Below are 19601 nucleotides of genomic sequence, written 5' to 3'. Positions count from 1 at the left end.
ACTCAAGTGCTTATATCCAATTCATTTCAACCTCAAAGAATTCTTAATTTTAACCCATAATAGCCTATGACAAGTATAATTTAAAACAATGTCCTGTCTCTTCAGGATTATTTTTTATCACAGAAATTAGTGATGAACTTCAGGAAGAATTTGGTAAGGGTTATGGTAAAGGCAACTCAGATTTGAGTTTGAAATGTTAAAAGTCCAATTAAAATGATTTCCAACTTCTGACCCTTGAATTTTAAGTTAAAGAAATTTGGTAAAGTCATGTCCACACGTTTTCTTTCAGAATAGTAATGAAACATGAAGTGTTCTAAAACCCCAGACAAGCCCCAAGTTTGGATTCTTTGGTCTCAAATTTGGATGCAACAATCTCCCCTTTGAGACATCTTAAAGCAAATCTCCCCTTTACTTGGGGTATGATGTTTCCTCTCCTGTAGTGAAAAATCTCCTTGTTTTCATTTGAAAGGCAAAAACAGAAAGCCTAGAGTCACAGTGCTTTTCTAAGATGTTTGAATTAAATTATCTATTAAGTATCCTATAAAAATTCAGTCTGAACATCAGGGGATAGGAAGTATTAACAGAAGCAAAGTATTTACATTTCAACTGAACTTTTGAAAATGTCTCAGAAGGAAGGACAAACATGAATGATGGTAACATAAAATAAGCTGCCTCTCAGGAGTACTCAAACACTTTCAACAAATCTGTATTTATAGTATAATTAGCAATTTGATGAAATGTAGTAAGAATACACCAAAGTATATCAGTGAACATGTCCTCCTCCAAAATCGACAGGCTCTCAGGAAACATCCAGGTTCAACATTCAGTTACTAGGAGCCCTGCCTCTCGTTGGTAGCATGCAGCAACCGGTTTTATGTGTCTTTTTTTTTAACAATCTGTTAGTCTCCAGGAAGAACTCTGCTCAGTTACAAGTATATGTCAACACACACAACTCATAGTGAGGGTGTTCAGCTACCAATTACTGCCGGAAATTTAAATGAGTTCTAAAAATATAGGTTATATTCTGCTCTAAAATACTTAATCTATTTGGCACTTTTTCTGGGACATTTAATGGTCCATCAGTACAATGTGTTAGACTATAAGAACATAGAATTAGACATACTGCTTGCCTAGGGGATTCTCTATTTAAATAGACAAGCAAAATAGATTAAACACTAAAACACCAGTGAATGGAAGAAATAAAGTGGATCACTACCATTAAGAAGGAATATTCATATGACACAAATGAACCTATCTACAAAACAGAAACAGACTCACAGGCATAGAGAACAGACTTGTGGTTGCCGGGAGGCATGGGGGTGGAGGGAGGGATGGATTGGGAGTTTGGGGTTAGCACACACAAACTATTATATATAGAATGGATAAACCACAAGGTCCTACTGTATAACACAGGGTACTATATTCAATATCCTGTGATAAACCATAATGGAAAAGAATATAAAAAAGAATGTTCATATATGTATAACTGAATCATTTTGCTATACAGCAGAATTAACACAGCATTGTAAATCAACTATATTTCAATTTTAAAAAAGAAGGAATATTTATAAATCAGATACAAAATGCACAGCACAGTAGTAAATGACAGGATATCTCTCAGTAGCAAACTTCAGAGTACTAGAACTTCAAGATGCTTTTTAAAAGGGAACTGTTTTGAAGAGAGAGTCAAGGATTGTCAGACAGATGAAAAAGAAGATGTCCTGGACACCCGTGGTTACAATAAAAAGTTAATTAAAAGGGAAAAGATAGTAATTTACTTTTAGCTGGAACTAAAGTAATCTTAGAAATCATTTAGTCTAATCCCCACCCCATACCCATTGAAACATCTTCCCTGAAATAGGTTATTTAATCTCTATTTGAGTATTATTAGAAGCATGTTTATTGGATGGATGGATGGATGGATGGATGGACAAATATTGCTTAAAATAAGCCTCTTAATTTTTGAATTTATTTGTTGAAAATGCTTTTCTTACATTGACTCAAAAATTTCCTCTTCCTAACTTTCTTTGCAGATCCTAGTTTTGCCCTCTATAACAGTTCTGCCCAGTAGAAGAAGTATGAGAGCCACAAATGTGAGTCACATAAATAATTTTAAGTTTCTATTAGCCACATTAAAAAATAAAGGAACAGGTGATTTTAATTTTAATAATGTATCTATTTGACCAAATATATCCAAAATATTATTACAACATATAATCAACATTAAAATATTGAGATTTTACACTTTTTTTAGACTGTCTTCAGAACCCCATGTGTATTTTGGTACTTACACTGCATCTCAGTCTGTATGAGGCACATTTCAAGGGCTCAGGAGCCACATGTGGCCAGTGGCTGCTATATTGGACAGCTTAGTTCTAGACAATGGTTCACAAATTTGGCTGAACATCAAAATCACAGGAAGATTTTTCAAAATATAGATTCCTAGGATTCACCCCCAGAAATACAAACTTAGTTAATTTAGGAAGGCCAGAGAGTATTTTTAACAAGGCAGTCAATTAACTACTGATCATCAGGCTGACATTTGGGCATTAGTGCTCTAGAACAACACAAAATAAATCTAAGTCCTCCCGTACATGACTGTCCTTCAAATATCTAAAATATAGGGTCATATCTCCACTGTCTTTTATTCTCCAGGCTAAAAATTCCAAGCTCTTTCAACTGTTCCTCATCTGACATGGTTTCCAAACCTTTCAATTCTCAGGTTGCTGTCCTCTGGATACACTCCAGTTTGTTTGCTTGATTTGCAATAGTGGAGAAGTATCATAGCATAGATAATCCAAATCAATCCTATCTGCCTTGGACATCTTTCTTAGTACGTTCATATGAATATGGGCGTCTCTGCTAAATGGTGAATTCACAATACTTCAAACTAAAATTTTAAACTCTCATTGTCAACAAGTGTTCAGGATGTCCAGGTTCTTCACCATGATGCTGTTTCCTCTTTGGCACACTTCATCTTGGGATAGAGAAGAGCTCTCTCAGAATAATGCAGAGACTAAGTTAAGCAGAACTACCCTTTTTCAATGTCTCTCAACCCTCTTACCTTTTCTTATGACTGGAGAAGAACGTAGGTGTCTTGATTTAGTACAAGAGCTCTTCAGCCTTCGTTAAAATTACATAAATATAAAATATAATAATGTCACCAGAAAAAATAAGATTTCTCACGACTAAATGGACTCAATTCTACATTACAAATATTCACTTACTGATGGTTTACTGAGCATATTATGTGTGCCACCACAACAGGCCAGGAGGCCACAAGAAGGAACAAGGCAGTCCCAAGCCTCAAGGAGATCACAATCTAGTTAGCAAGACAAGTAGATTCATGTGACACATATTTATGGAGTTCTTACTATATGCTAGACACTTGGGTGATATATTAGTTAATAAAACATCCAAGAAGCCCTGCTCTTATGGAGCTTACTCTCCAGAGGGAAGAAAGAGAATAAACAATTCAAATGACAAATAAGTGCCTTACATAGCATGTTAGATGGTAAATGTTATGGAAATTAACAGATCAGAATAAAGGGTATCAAGAATACTTGTGGGATAGAAGACAAGTTGAAATTTTACTCAGTGGTCAGGGTAGGCCTCATTAACAAACTGATATTTGAGAAAACATCTGAAGAAAGTTAGTGGGAAAACATGTAGATATCTGGGAGAGTGGGATTCCAGGCAGAACAAATAGCCAGTGCAAAGGCCCTGAGTCAAGAGAGTGCCAGGCCTATTTAAGGAACAGGAAGAAGGCCAGTAGAGTTAAAGCCAAGAGCAAGGTAGAGAGCAGCAAATTAGGCCAGAAAGTAATGCGGTGGGGTGGGAGTGTTCATGTAGGTCTTTGTAGGGCATAATAAGAACTTTATCTTTGACTTTGAGTGAAATGGGGAACCACTGAATGTTTGGGGCAAAGCAGTGACATGATGTGAATTATGTTTTGCAAACATCACTCTGACAACTATGTTGAGAACAGACTGCAGGGGAGCAAGAGGGTAAACAGGAAGACTGCTTAGGAGGCTATTGCAATAATCCAGGCAAAAGATGACGATGGTGTGGATCAGGGAAGTAGCAGCAAGGAAAATAAAAGTGGTCAGAGTTTTTATGTTAAAAAGAAAATCCTAGCTATAATACAGTGGGGTGGTTGTTTCAGTAAAGAAAGCTTAGAGAACACAGAAGAAGAAACAACAATTCTACCAAAGGAAAGATTAGTATCTTAGGTGAGTCCTGAATAATATGTAAAAGTTCACCAGGAAAAAGAAAGAGGAAAAACAATGCAGAGACGGAACTGGCACAGAGTTGTTAGTGGCCAGGAAAAATATATGGCATGATCCTTTCCCTGGGGAACTTATAGTCTCAATAGAGAGACAAGACAGTAAATCACTTAAGACCAGAGTCCCAGGTGCCACTGGAATGAAAATTGACAGAGGGACTATAGAGAGAAACAATCATGCCAGCAAGATATTCAAGAAAAGCCAAAGATGTAAGCAGGAAATGTAGGGAAAGTGACTCTGATTCATAAAGGACCCAAAGGACCACCCCCAAAGGTTCTGTCAACATTACCCTGGCCCCTAAACCACCATTCAAGGTTCCCTGGAATCTTATCCTTTACCACCAGCTCCCACCAACAGACCAAGCTGGTACCTTGTCAAGGAAAGCCAAGGTGACCCAGACAGAGCCAGGGAAAACAACTGTGCTGTTTTTCAGAACTTCTAACACTTCTCCCCACAATATATGACTCAAAATCTAAGCTAAACCTTTAATATACTTAAAAAGTAATGTGTGTTGGGGTGACTGTAGAGGAACTATGTTCTGAATCTTCTTTTGCTGGTTTTCTCTATGCTCCCCCCCACTTCTGAACAGTGGTACAACAGGGCAGATTTTACCCCTTCCTCTCCAAACTGACCATTTGTTCTCATTTCTCTCTACCCAGAACTGCATGTCCTCTTCTCCCAAGTAAAGCCCAAACAACAAAAATAGAACAGGAGATGCTTCAGGGCCAGTTTCTCCCCCACTCCACTCTACCTTCACCTTCATCCCTGCATCACATGAAAGTCACCTTAGGTTAGCTCCTCCACAAAATCCAGCATTTCTACCAGGGAGTCCCTAAAACAATCCAAGGGAGCTTGATCTGCTGCTAAGCTAATTCCAAATAAAAACAGTATTTAACGTGTACTGAATGTTTAGTAAATGCCATACACAGTTTTATTCATATAATCTACACATCAACTCTAAGAAATAGTACTGTCATTATCTCAATTGAAGCAGAGATACGTTAAATAACAAGTTCAAGTTCGCACTAGTGAACAAAGGCACCAAGATTTGAACCCAAGATACCTAGCTCTGGAGTCCATGTTCCTAATTACTACTGCACATCAATTTGAACTTGGAATTGTGTCCATCATTTCTTCCCTTTGTCTAGACAGGTAGAGTGTGACCTTCCAAGCACTGGTTTGTTGTCCTCATTCTAAATTTTCTCTTTGAAGGGAGAGACACCTGGTTGTCTGGGTTCCCCATCCCTTCCCCAGAATGAAGACTGTCAGGAGGGTTGCCATCAAGAACAACTCAGCAAATACTTGTCCAAGGGCCCATGTCCAGTTCCTGGCAGCAGCCCTAATGGGAAAGGGAAGAGCTGTGCTCCACTTTTCTTCCCATCTATTCTCTCCCTAATTCTTCTTAATTACAGTGGTTTATATCTGAGTTTCAACAAATGCAAAGCAAAAGTTACCATAACAAAAATTATCCCCTAAAAAATGAGTTTCCACATGACTGGCATCTTTCTTCAATGTCAATTCTAAACTAAAACTAACAAAAGATGAAAAGTTTCATAAAATTGATAAAAACAATGTAAGAGGAATGCTCAAATGACACACAAAGGCACTAACTTATGATGATCTGATATAGGTAGATAAATTTTTAACAAGAAAAATAAAAATTTGACCAAAATGATAAATACCTCAAAATAAATGATTTCTTATTAAAAGGTTAAGAGACAGTCCTCAGATATTTTTGCAAAACTAAGCAAACAAAAAACCCCAACACTTGATTTTATTTACTTGTTCTTATAATTGGCTAATAGTTAAATGATTACCTACATTTTGTCAAATGTAGACTAGGACAAATAATTTTCATAGTTTCTATCTTCTTTAAGATGAAGTCCCAAATTTACTTTTTCACTATGTACAATTAAATTTTGGTTCCTGCTTTACCTCCCATAATAACTTATGTAGACATCTTCTTTCCTCCATTATACTGTATGTCCTATCCTTATACATAATAGCAGTGCAATAAATATTTGTGAAATTGAATTAAAGTAAAATCAACAGGAGACATCACACCATAAGGCCTTAATATCTAATACCAAAGTTACCAGTTAGCATATGGACAATAATTATCTGAATTATGGACAGATAATAACAAGGACTCAGAAAAGCATAGGTGTCTGCAAGAACGGGGTCTGGGACCAGCATGAGGTGAATGAGCTAGTGGGAGATGGAATAAAGCCACAGAAAGGCCCTTCACTTCAGTTATTATCCAGGGTGCACTTTAGCCATGACATTCTAGATCATTCACCAGTCAGAGCCTGTCAAGACTGCTCCAGCTCCTCCCAAATCAAACCTAGTTGGCATCCTACAGATATCCCTGGCACTTTTGATAGAGAACTCTAGTAATCCTTGCCCCTGTCCATAGTTCTGACTACCATACTGACTGGGTGCCAAACACCATGCTAAGTGTATCCATTCTATTTCCAACATATGCATGCTTTCTAATTTTCCCCCTCAACCTCTGGATGAAACTTTTGGGGGAAGAAGGGGTGCATTTTTGAAAAAGAAGCACGATTGAAAAAACCCACAACTTGGTTTTACTCTGTTTGTTCTCAGAATGTTCTCAGAATGATGGAGAGAATCCCTTAAAGACTCATCATTTAGTATGAAGACTCTGAATTTACACTTAAAAAACTTTTAAGTCCCAAATGACTAAGATAACTTTAACTGGCTAGTTCAAGCTTATAACCACTGAACAAACTTACTCTCATGCATAGTAGAAGGAGGGCTCAAAAGAAAGTTTAATTCAGTTACAAAATAAATGAACGTTAACATTTAACATATACATCAGTTTCCTATCGCTGCTGTAGCAAATCACCACAAACTTAATGATTAAATCAATGCAAACTTATTATCTCGCAGATCTAGAGGTTCAGAAGTCCAAAATGAATCCCACTGGGCTAAAATCAAGGTGTCTGTGAGGCTGAGCTCCTCCTGGAGGTTCTAGGGGAAAATCCATTTCCTCACTTTTTACAGCTTCTAGAAGCTGCCCACATTCCTTGGCTCAAGACCACCTTCCAAGTGCAAAGTCAGCAAGGACCAATCAAGTCTTTCTCATGTTACATTACATTGACACTGACTCTTCTCCCTCCCTCCTCCATATTTAAAGGAGTGCCATGGCCATGGCCCTGGGTACATGGCCCTGTGGGCACCCCCCGAGTGATTCCATGAAGTCCACCCAAATAATCTAAAATAATCTCCATATTTTAAAGTCCACTGATTAGCAACCTTAATTCCTTCAGCAACTGTAATCCCCCCTTACCCCATAACATAACATATTTACAGGTTCTTAGGATTTAGTATGTGGACAGTTGGAGGACCATTATTCAGCCTACCATAATCTGTCCTTCAGCAAGATTTATAACCATCCCACAGGCAAAACACATTTACTCTATCCCAAAGTCCCCCAAAGTCTCAACCCGTTAGAATATCAACCCAAAGTTTAAAATCTGGTCTAAATCTTATCAATTCAAAAGCCCTAAATCTCATCATCTAAATCAGGTATAAATGAGACTTTGGGTATTGTCCATCCTGGGACACAATTTATCTCACCTGTGAACCTGTAAAACTCAAGAAACAAGTTATCTGCTCCCAAAATAAAATGGTGGGATAGAAATAGGATAACAGTTATAGACATCCACACTCAAAAAGGGAGAAAATGCAAGTTAAAAAAATTAGACACCAGATCCATGCAATTTTGAAATCCAGCCAGGTAAACTGCATTTGGTTTTAAGATCTGCGAATAATCCTCTGTGATTCTTGGCTCCACCCTCTAGGCTCTAAGCTCTGTCTTCTGGGCTCTCAGTTCTGCCCATGAAAGGTGGCACATGTTTGCAGCTGAGTAGTTTAACCAGCCTGTTTCTTGCTTGTAGAATTTTGGGGACCCAACAACCTTCTTTCATTACATCTTCTCAGTTGCCCTTTCAGGTTAAGCCAGGAGTGTTATTGCTGGTATGGTTTTCTCAAGAACCTTGTGGGTCTCCCACATGCGTCATAGAGATTTACTCCATTAAAGAACAGGTTCCTCCACAAATATTTCCTGGATAAATCCATCTCTATTACAGGTTTCCACTGAGATGTCTGAGGGAATACATGAGTCACAGGTTCAATTTCTTCAAAGTGCCCTCTATGTGACTGAATACTCTGACCTTACTTCTAAGGCAGTAGCAAAAGGTTTTTAGGCCACACTATTGGCTTTCTCTCCTGAGTAGGCTTTCCTGCCAGTGAATCTCCTAATTTTAGCATATTTTGCGATCTGGATACGTTAAGAATTTCTCAAATATCAAGTTCTGGTTCCTTTTTGCCTAACAGTTCTTCTCTCAATCTATCTCTCTCCTTTCACATTTTACTATAAGCAGCAAGAAAAAGCCAGGCTGCACCTTTAAAACTTTGCAGATATATCACCTCAGCTACATATCTAAACTTATGTTTACAGGTTTTGCTTTCTACATAACTGCAGGGCAGAATTCAGCTAAGCTTTCTGCCACTATATAACAAGGATATCCTTTCCTCTAGTTTCCAATAACATGTTCCTGATTTCTATCTGAGCCCTCACTAGCATTGCCTTTAATGTCCATATTTCTACAAATAGTCTGTTCATGTCAGTTTAGGTATTCTCAAAGGTGATTTGGGTTTTCTTTACCATGTTCCATTTTCTCCTGAATCTTCACTAGTAGAATCGCCAACGTCCATAGTTCTACTAACAGTCTATTCAAGGCAATCTAGCCTTTTTTATCATGTTCCTCAAAATTCTTCCAGCTTACGCCTATTGCCCAATTTCAAAGCCACTTCCACAGTTTTAGGTATTTCTTACAGCATGCCCACTTCCATGAATCAAAATCTGTATTAGTTTCCTATTGCTGCTGTAACAAATCACCACACACATAGTGGCTTAAATCAACACAAATTTATTATCTCACATCTCTGGAGGTCAGAAGTTCAAATTGAATCTCACTGGGCTAAAATCAAGGTGTCAGCTATGCTGTGTTCCTTCTGGACACACTAAATGAAAATCTGTTTCCTTGCTTTTCTAAATTTTGGAGACTGCCCACGTTCTTTGGTCGTGGCCCACTTTTCTCTTCAAAGCCAGCAATGACAGGTCTAGTCATTCTTCTTTGCTTCACTCTGACACTGACTCTTCTATATCCCTCTTCCAGATTTAAAGGACCTTTGTGATTACATGAGGCCTACCCAGATCATCCAAGATTTGCAACCTTAATTCCCCCTTGACATGTAACACAACATATTCTCCGTTCCTAGGCTTAGGGTGTGAACATCTTTGAGGGACTATTATTCTGCCCACCACAATATATCTTGTATAATGATAAATTTTCAATTCTTCTGTATAAATATGATCTACTGTGTAAACTGATCCGTGCTTTCTTTGTTCGCTTCATTTCATATCATAACGCTTACATTTCCACTACTCTGGATTTCTTCCATTTTCTCAAATGCACCATGCTCATTTCAGGTCAGGATCTTTGCTCATGCTATTTCCTTTGCCTGTGTTACTCTTCCTTTCTGAATCCCCACAGCTCCTCTTCCTCAGACTACTCTTATTTATCCTTTGGCTATCAGCTTAAATGACTCTCCTTCAAAGACAGTTTCCTTGATCCTGTGACTCCCTAAACAAGAATGTAGATTCCCATTACATCCTTAGTTTCTCTTCATATCATTTATCTTAATAGTGATTAAATTATTATCTGCATAATTGTTTGTTTAATGACTATTTTTAAGGCACTATGAAAGTAAAGTTCTAACTTCATTTGTTATAGGCCTAACACCTAGCAGAATAGGTGCACAAAAAAATTCTTCATAACATTAATTTTATAATTTAGGGTACTGAAGCTCATAGAAATTAAGTAACTTCACCATAGAAACACAACTAATGAAATTCCACTTGGGTCTAACTGGTTTCAAAGCCCATCTCTTAGTCATTGTGTTATTCTATTCTAATGTGGCATCAAAATGACCATTGTCTCTAAGTCCACAGATACTCTCTGATTTTCATACTGAAGAAAAGTACTCACTGCCACCTCACTTTCCTTAATGCAGTTACCGTTGCCTAGTGAAGCCAATGACTCACCACCAAATGCCCAATTTCATTCCTGTTTTCAAATACTGGCATAAAGTAGACTTGTGAACATTTTTTTTCCTTTAAAATCTTAAAGTTCTTTAAAAATAATTACTAAATATTTATTTCCCAATGACCAACTCAGGGGAAAAAAATATGCTTTGATTTTATCTACTTCTCTCATGGGGATTAGTGACATTATAAAATCGGTGAACACCTTAGAAGAAACTTTATTAAACCAACAGAGGAAACTATCTAGTTTGGGAACCTGGTCAGACAAAATGTTAAAACCAAAGATCTAAAAATCATGTTAGAAAGTCCTAGAACTATGCTTCTGTATACTCTCATTCTTGGTGTCTCATGTACAAAGAGGAAAGATTATTATAATCATTATCTTGAAGAATATTCCCTAGACTTTAAACAAGGTTGATAGAATTCTATTTATAATTGCACTAGCCCTTAACATTTCAGAATTCTTTACAACCTGTCATAGGTCTTTTGACTGTCAGCACCTGGTCCTCTATTTTTTAAAACCATAAGTGTATTTTTGTGGCTATCAGTCAGATTGTAGCTAGAAATACATGGAAGATCTTGATATGGATTCCAAACTGTTGCCTGGTCACTTTTTTCTTTTGAAAAGTATTATAATTGGCACAGATCAAAAGCCGCATATATCAACAGATGATCTAATTTAGCATCTTATTACTTCAATTTCCAAAGCAACTATAAACCAAATTTCAACAACAACAAAACAATTTTAGTGATGCTATATATGATAAAAATCAGGTATGTCTTTGAAATACATTTCTACTTGCTTTTATTATACATATGTAATAAATATAATAGTTATTAAGTAATAGTAGATTCTTAGTGCACAATAATTTACAAAAACTATTTAGTTTCTAAAAGTACTGAATTATAAACATATTAAAGAAAAATAAAGAGAAGAATGAACTAGCCAAATGGAGAAGCAATATTAAATGAGCAAAAATCATTGGGAAATTGTATGTTGAGATTTCTTTAATTTAAAGATAAGAGACAAAAGAAGATAGTTATATTACTGCACAAGAGATTTGATGGTTCAAAAAGCTCTTCCATCTATTTGGAACATATCTAATAGTACAAAGTAACTTATCTGATAGGTTTATGTGAAATCTGAGAGCACCTCACAGGTTTGTAATGTGTTACTATTCCTGCTATGCCATTTTGAAGATTATACAAAAATATCCGCAGCACCCTCAATTCACTATAAAGCGAATCCATAAAATCTTCAGAGGCTGAAAGCTTTTGTCTCTCTAAAATCCATGTAATCCCAGTGAAGCCCAGAACTGACTTCTTAAAAACAGTTTCCACATTCTAATAGCAGAGAAAAGACCTTTCCAAGGTAATGCAAAACTATCAAGCAGGGCCAAAAGTCTACCTGTTGTCAATTTTATAATCTAAATCTGAGAATAAGAGAAATCATTAGAGTATAATAAACACATCAGTAATACATGCCTACTGAGAACACAGCAGGTAGCAAATACTTGCTGATTGATTGGCTATATGAAATAAGGTGCATAATTTGGCAAGAAATAAAACTTTACATCTCCAAATCTCGTAAATTATATTTGTCAGCTATTTACTCTGTCTAAATATTGTGCTTGGTACCAACAAGGAAACAAAACAATTCATCAATGTGCACTGATATATAGTAAGAATGGCCAATTCATTCGCAACACAATGCCTACCTTGAAGACCTGGCAATTTAAATAAAAATGAATACTAAACATTTCTTACAAAAATTTAACCAGGAAAAGATATTGGTGCCTTGAGACTATTTCCTAGAAATTGTCGAGCATCAGAGCATAAAATGCACAGTCCTGAAGGTTTCTATTTGTGACAGCTCAGACGGTCTTCAGAGAAAGGCAAGAAGAACACCAATATAATTTAAAGGACCTTTGGAAATTTTAAGGGCACTTCAATGCCATTTGTTTATCAGGAGCTTTAGCTTCTGTAAAGCTTTCCAGTTAATCAAATTGGCAGCCCTGAAATAATTTTCTTTCCAGCTCACAGGGATTGAAAAATCAGAGATTGAAAAAAAAGAAGAAGAAAAAGAGAAAAACAGAAGCTTAACTCTAATGACACTTTTATTCCGCTCTGTGAATTTTGCTGACAGTCTAAATCTTTTTTCCTTTATTAGATTTGGTCATTGTTTTTAAAGGAGTCAATATCCAAATCACACCCCCACTCCCCACCAAAAAAAAGAACTTTAAGTAAATAAAATATTATCACGAATATCCCTCACAATAAAAGCATTTAGTGGGCTCACCATAATTAAAACAGAAAATTGCATTTAACTTATTGTAAGAGTAAACTTGCTTTAAATAAATGCAACGCATGTCAATTTCCTCCTTTTCCAACTGTAAGCTTTGGTGTTACTGCCCATGGTGACACATACTGGCTATACCACGCAACAACACCACTACAGAAACACTCAAGTTTTATTTTATGCCTATTTCTTGGTGGCAAATTTGCTGAAGTGGTTTTATTTTGCATATCCAACTCTTTAGTAATTATGAGTTGCAATTTTTTTGAAGCCACAGCACCAAAATCACAAAAGAAAAACTGGGTGGGGTGGGGAGAAGATGCTTTAGTCAGTCCATCAAATATGTTAAACCAAATTCCATTTCTCTTTTGCCTTCATCTGTACTTTACCATATGTGAAGCTAGTCTTTCTGTATGTGTTTAGCTACCTTTTAGAAGCTCATGTTACAGCACCTTCCCACAAACCAAGCAATCTTCAAAAGGGTTGGTAAATCAAAGCTGAAGGATCGATGCATTGGAATTTGCTTTGACTACATAACACACCTAAACATAAATTTAAATGTAGACACTTGTGCATAGCCAAAGTCCACTGACTTCAAAAAAAAGTTTTAAAATCCTAAGTACATGATTAATGGTGAGACAAAGTATACTTCTGAATTAACATTTATTTGAAATATTTTCAAAATAATTTTTAAGAGAATATTATTTCCTTTCTCCTGTCATTGATGGAGAAGAATCATTATCTTTCAGTGAGGAATCTTGTCTCAAATATAGTGCGTTTGTGACATACAGTAGTTAAAACTATTGAAAGATATTAATTTTTCCACAAAGCTACCCACATGAAGAAATTCCTCTGCAACTGGACACCACTGTACCTGAAACTTTCAGAGAGCAGTGTCTTAACTAAGATTAAGCTACCCTATTCCCTACCTAAATCAAGTTCACCCAAATGAGGCGTTTGTGTTATAATTCATTGTTACCCAGGCTCCAAAATCAACCATCTGCCATCGGAGTTTCTGTACAGTAATTAAGGGACTATCCATTAGAACTGGCAAGAGTACAAAGTAAGAAACAGGAGGGGGCGGGGGAAGAGAGAAACCAAGCCACTTAAAAAGAGATGGAAGGTGTGTGTATTTCACACTGACCCCTCCACATCTCAGCTCAGATGTCATCCATGAGGCAAAACAGAAGTTAGGAGGAGGGGTCAGGCCAGCTCCTCCCGGGGTTATCCGAACTGAAACCGCACTGGGGACTGAGCACGCGCCTCTTACCTTGGAAAAGAAAGGCTTTCGTCCCATTATGTAGACCGGGGACCTGGCGCACTCCGGTCGTGGACTCCCCAAGTCCTAACTCCGTTAAGACGTCAATCTGTTGGGAGGGGTCCACACCAAGCCCCCAGACTGGTGGGAGTGGGGGAGGGAGGAGGAAAGAAAGAAAAACCTCCATCAAAATACAAGTCTCTTCCACCAAGGCAGCAAAGAACCGCGTCTTAGAGACAATATTGGAAACGGACAAGAGGCGACTCCCTCCGCTGCCTTACCTGAGATCAGCAATCAAGCTTTAAAGAGCGGAGCACCCAGTCCCATGTCCGTGACCTACTTTAAACCCCTCTCGGTGCAAAGTTCCCCTTGGCCCTCAGACCCTGGACTAGGGGTGTGATCCGCCCTGCGGTCTCCAAGACAAGCACAGAAAAAAATCCAAATCCAAACCCACCCCCGCCTACTCCAAGCTTCCCACTCCAGACCTACTTCAGGCGGAGGAAGAGCGAGGCGTCCCCAGGCAGCTCGGGCTGCCCCGAGGCGGGGGCCATCCCTTCTCCCGCCCCAGCTCTGAGGCCACTCACCTGCTCCGAGACCGAAGAGCAAACAGAATGTTCTCAGTAAGACCCGAGACTCCATGGTGTGGATCTGCTCAGTCCATCGTCTCCCTCTTTAAAAATAAAAATCGAAGAGGTTCTTGGAATCAAGCGGGAAAAAAGAGCGTTTGTCTTTCCTGCCGCTGCCTTGGATTTACTGATTACTAAGAGGAGTACGATTTGGCTGCCTAAGAAAAAAAAGGGAGGACCCCCCAGGCGCGTGCAGAACTTAGACCCTCCAACGCGCACATCATTCCCACACACAGAACCCAGGCGGCGGGGCGCGGGCTGGGAGGGGGCCGGGAGGGAGGGGTCGGACTCGCCGGGGGCTGCTCCGCCGGGGAATTAGCTCCGGAGCCGAATCAAAGCAGCCGAAGGCACGCACACCCGGAGGAAGGGAGGCCGCCCCAAGAAAGCCGGGGCTGGGGCGGCCCCGCACCCGCCTGTCTTCCCCCGCGCCCGAACCTGTTGTAAAGGCAGAGACAATGGAGAGAGCGCTCGGAGACACGCGGAGGAGAGACGGCTCCTCGGAGAGGGAGGGGCGGGCCGGGAGGCGGGGAGAGAAGGAGAAGGGAGGGAGCCCGAGGGCGAGGCCCCGCGCCCCGTGTCCCTCTCCCGCACGGACTCCTCGGTCTCCAAGCCCCGTCTAGCGAGCCCCGGAGCCGTTGCAGCCTCCGCCCTCCTTCTCCCTCTCTCGCCGACCCCGGCAATTCCAACCTCCTTCGGGATCGAAAGATTCTATTTCAAGGTGCTAAGTTGATGGGCGGTCTTTGCTCTCACCCTGCGATTTCGGGCGCCTGTCTAGAAAGACGGAGAGAGAAAGGACCACCCAGTCGCAGAAGGCGAGGCTAGAAGGAGACGCACTCGCCCGCCCTTAAGGAAAGGAGGGAAGCCCGCGTACAATCGCGCAACCCCGGGGACTAGAGAGGGGACTCCCTCTCGGGGGGTTGCGGAGGAAGACTGCTAAGGCAAGCTAGACTCCCGTGGTGGGGCTGGAAGTAGAGAGAAACTGGCGGAGACGGTTGGCGAGCCTGGGAAGCCCTGGGAGCTCTGCGGGAGAGGTTCCCTAGCCGGGGCGGGGCGCTGGAGAGCTTCCCCCGCGCGGAGAGCGCAGGGGAGAACTTAGCCAGGAACTGCTGGACAGCTCCGGGACCTCGCGCGCCCCCTGCCAAACACAGCGCCCAGACCCGGGCTCTGGTTCTCCAGGACAGCAGGAGGCAAGGCCAACAGAGTCAGCGTGCCTGCCCATGCCGAAAAGAAGAGATAAAAGATGATGATAGATAGATAGATGATGATGATAGATAGATGATAGATAGATAGATAGATGATAGATAGATAGATAGATAGATAGATAGATAGATAGGTAGATAGATGATAGATAGATAGATAATGACACACAAGGGGGATGGGGTCGAGGGGCGGAGAAACGAGCAGAAGACGACTACGGAGCCTGGGCAAGAGAGAAGAGCCACCCCATTGTTGACCGCACTCATGCAGGCTCTACCCACCCTTCACCATATGCACCGAAACCATAACAGTGAGGTCATTTGAGATCTAATTCTCAGCAGGCAAAAGTATACTTGAGGTTAACAGCATATAGTATTCTCTAGCCCTTAAATTTTGAGGTAAATTTTGAATAATGACATTAAACTTCCATACTGAAAAAGTAAGTTTCAAAAGCGATTAAATTGTTAATCTGTACAAAGATCAACTGAGTTTCTTAACTTTCCATCCAAACAAGTAGATTCTGAATTCTCCAAAAGGATCCTACACAGCTAGTTACCAAAATACCTACTGGGTAGAGTCTGAGGCTCCAGTAGAGCAATATGTACTATATTATACTATAATGGGATGAGGGGAACATATTTAGCTCTGTCCTTGGTATGTTTAAGGGAAAAAAATCAGAATCTTGAAGCTTTTCCAAATTAAGTTTTAATGCTCTCTCCTTGTCAGTTTTTCCATTTGATTCTATCTGTAATTTTGTAAACTTTGAGAAAATTCCAGTATATATATGTGATGAAATATTGTTTTATGTAACTTTGTAAATTTGCAAAACTACACAAAATGAAATTAATGTAATTGAATTGAATTAATTCAAAGGAAATTATTCACCATGAAATTAAAGATCTTTCTATAGCAGTACAACCAAAATAATGAACTGTAATAAGTATCTACAAAAGTTACATTAAAAATTGAAACATAAAATGAGAGGGAAAAGTAAATATACATATGCACACATATTTACATGTAGAAGTTCTCCTAACCTACTTGCACTCAACCAAATCATAGAATCAGGGGTACTTGCCAATCTCTGACTCTCACCTATGACATGCTGAAAGCTGGGGGTTAGTAAACTTGTCACATATGCTTATGCTCCCTCCAGAAGAGTAGTATTTTCTATCCAGAATTATTCCAGTTGAACCTGCTATGGTAAATATGTAACTTAATTAAATTTATGGAAACCATTAAAATATGAGTACAGAGAAGAGCTGTTTCCATAAAATGGAAATGCAAAGCTTTAGAAAACCATAATAAAGGTGAATCATTGTATTATTTAGGGCAGAGGTTCTCAACCTTAGAGCTATTGACATTTTAAGGTTGGATAGCTCTTTGTTAGGATTGTCCTGTGCCTTGTAGGATGATTAAAAGCATCCCTGGTCTTTACCCACTAAATGCCAGTATTTTTAATATTCCATTTTATTTATATGTCTTATAACTATATCATTTTGTGTAGCTTTTTAAATTTCTGTTGTAGGGAATACAATATACATACTTTTCACCATCTACTCTAAAGTCCATGTGTTACTTCTTGAATTGGAATGTAGAAATTTTACCACCATATTGGTCCCTTTATCCTCACCCCTTTAAGTTGTGATTGTCTTATGTATTAAACAGGTCCTTTATACAACGTTAAAATTTTTGCTTTCAATCATTGTGATAGGCATAATAATGCTCTCTCCCCCAGCACACACACACACACACACACACACACACACACTGGAACACAACCTTGCCAATACCTTGATTTTAGCCCAGTGAAATCTGTTTTAGACTTCTGAACTACAGAACTGTAAGATAATAAATTTCTGTTGTTTTAATCACTAAATTTGTGGAAATTCATTTCAGCATTCACAGAAAACTAATATAAATACTAACCACATAAAGTTCAGTCAAAATGGTAGACTCTACTGACCCTGAAAGAATCCTCTTCTATTCATAAATACATCACAAAGCTAAATAAAATTTTCAAGATTTTTTTATTCATAGATGAACTTTAAATAAAAAATGAAAGAAAAAAATTTCCAGATGCTAGGGGAAAACAGAGATAGCTAAAAATTGGCAGAAAAAGGAGTAACTCATGCAATGATTGGGAGAGGGTAAGACACAGGGTTTCGGACACAGTAGGGGCCTTAAGACAATGGGGTAGGATTTTAACATCCACACAAGAACTGGAAACAATGAATTATGGCCAAAGCCAGAAGATGTGAAGATGTTACTGATCCCTCCAATAAAAATAGGGAGATATGAATGATTATATTACACATATATTTTGCACAAATTGGCCCAAGAATTGACAAGAATGCTTGCCAGCTGTGCATGACCATAGGTGGAAAACAAAGTCACCTGTAATAAATGTCAAATCTCAAGCCTTGGCACTTATAAGCACATGGTCCAAAATTACATCTGCACTGGTATAAGAAATTATAAAATCAGAAATGAGAATAAAACCCCTAGAGTCTCCTGAAGAAGCAAATGTAAAAATTCCATTAAGGGAGCTTCCACAACTTCTGGCATATAAGAGAAAAAATTCTGATGAAGATATAATAACAATAATTTCAATAGCAATAATAAATTGCATTGAAGTAAAATACCATGAAAACGAGTCAGGAGAGAAACACACACACAAAAAAAGAGAATTAGAATCTCATGAACTCAGAATATCAGAAAAACGTGATCAAAAAGTATTAAAAAATATATTTTAAATGATTGGAGTTTTTTAAGGAATAGAAAAAATAATGAAGGAACAGAACTGTATGAGGAAATATTAGGCAGATTTCCAAGGAAACCAAAAGGAACTTCTAGACACAAAAGCATATTTTAAAAAAAAATTTTTTTTTAAACACTGGCTAGAAAAAGCAGCAGATAAAATAGAGCTGAAAATTAGAGAACAAAAAAATCTGGGAATAAAAAATGAGATCTGAAGATATTATTGAAAATCTGGCAAGAATGATACAAAGATGGAAAATGTGAACAGTGTTACAATTAGAATATCCAAACACAATTACTTAGAGATGTAAAATAAGAGACTAGAGAGAATGGAAGTAGATACTGTTATTGGAAATATTTAAACAAATAAGAGTGAAAAGCTTTCAAGAATTAAAGCATGCATGAGAATCTAATCCTGGGTGAGATGGAATAAGCACACCCCAGCCTCTCTCTCCCACTTAATGCTACCAAACCTAGACAGAATGCATGGAGTATTTGAGGACTCTGAAAATTAAGTAGTAGCAGGCAAGTTGAGAAAGAAGACCAGAGTTTGAAGTACCACCATAGTGACAGTGAGTAAGTCTAAGAAATATACCATCACCCAAGCCACAGACTGCCTCTGGATGGTATGCACATGAGATAAATCTGAATACACTACAAAGTCTTTGAAATCTCTCCAAAGAAGGCTAGTCAAAGCTGACAGTCTATACCCAACTGGGCCAATTGCCTGCTTTTTTAAAATAAATTGACATTCTCCCTGGTACTTAAAATTCATAGTACTTACCATATTCAAATGTTCAAGATATAATCTGAAATTATTTGGCATATGAAAAACCAGGGAAACTTCAACTTACATAAGAAAAATAAAATCAACAGATACCAATGCCAGGATGACAAAGATGTTGGAATTATCTGAAAAAGACATTTAAAAAGCTATTTAAAAATACTCCATAAAACAAGGGCAAACACTCTTGAAACAAATAAAAAGATAGAAAGTGGCAGCAACTAAATAAAAGATATAAAAAAAGAACAAAGTGGAAAT

General features: G+C 38.5%; 1 protein-coding gene across 1 annotated transcript in view; it reads right to left on the bottom strand.

Moving 5' to 3' along the window:
- The window catches only part of NELL2 (neural EGFL like 2), a 381815-nt gene extending 367169 nt beyond the window's left edge, over positions 1-14646 (bottom strand). The window contains exons 1-2 of the mRNA XM_007179220.3: positions 14561-14646; positions 13989-14117 (exon numbers count right to left, since the gene is read on the bottom strand). Coding sequence (XP_007179282.2) covers positions 13989-14117; positions 14561-14615 — 184 coding nt within the window. The 5' untranslated portion in view covers positions 14616-14646. The remainder of the gene's footprint in view (positions 1-13988; positions 14118-14560) is intronic.
- Positions 14647-19601: the final 4955 nt, after the last annotated feature.

Source organism: Balaenoptera acutorostrata, chromosome 11 (genome assembly GCF_949987535.1).
Source record: "Balaenoptera acutorostrata chromosome 11, mBalAcu1.1, whole genome shotgun sequence".
Classification (NCBI taxonomy): Eukaryota; Metazoa; Chordata; class Mammalia; order Artiodactyla; family Balaenopteridae; genus Balaenoptera; species Balaenoptera acutorostrata.
Note: the sequence above shows the minus strand (reverse complement) of the source record. Positions and strands in the feature narration are given on the sequence as shown.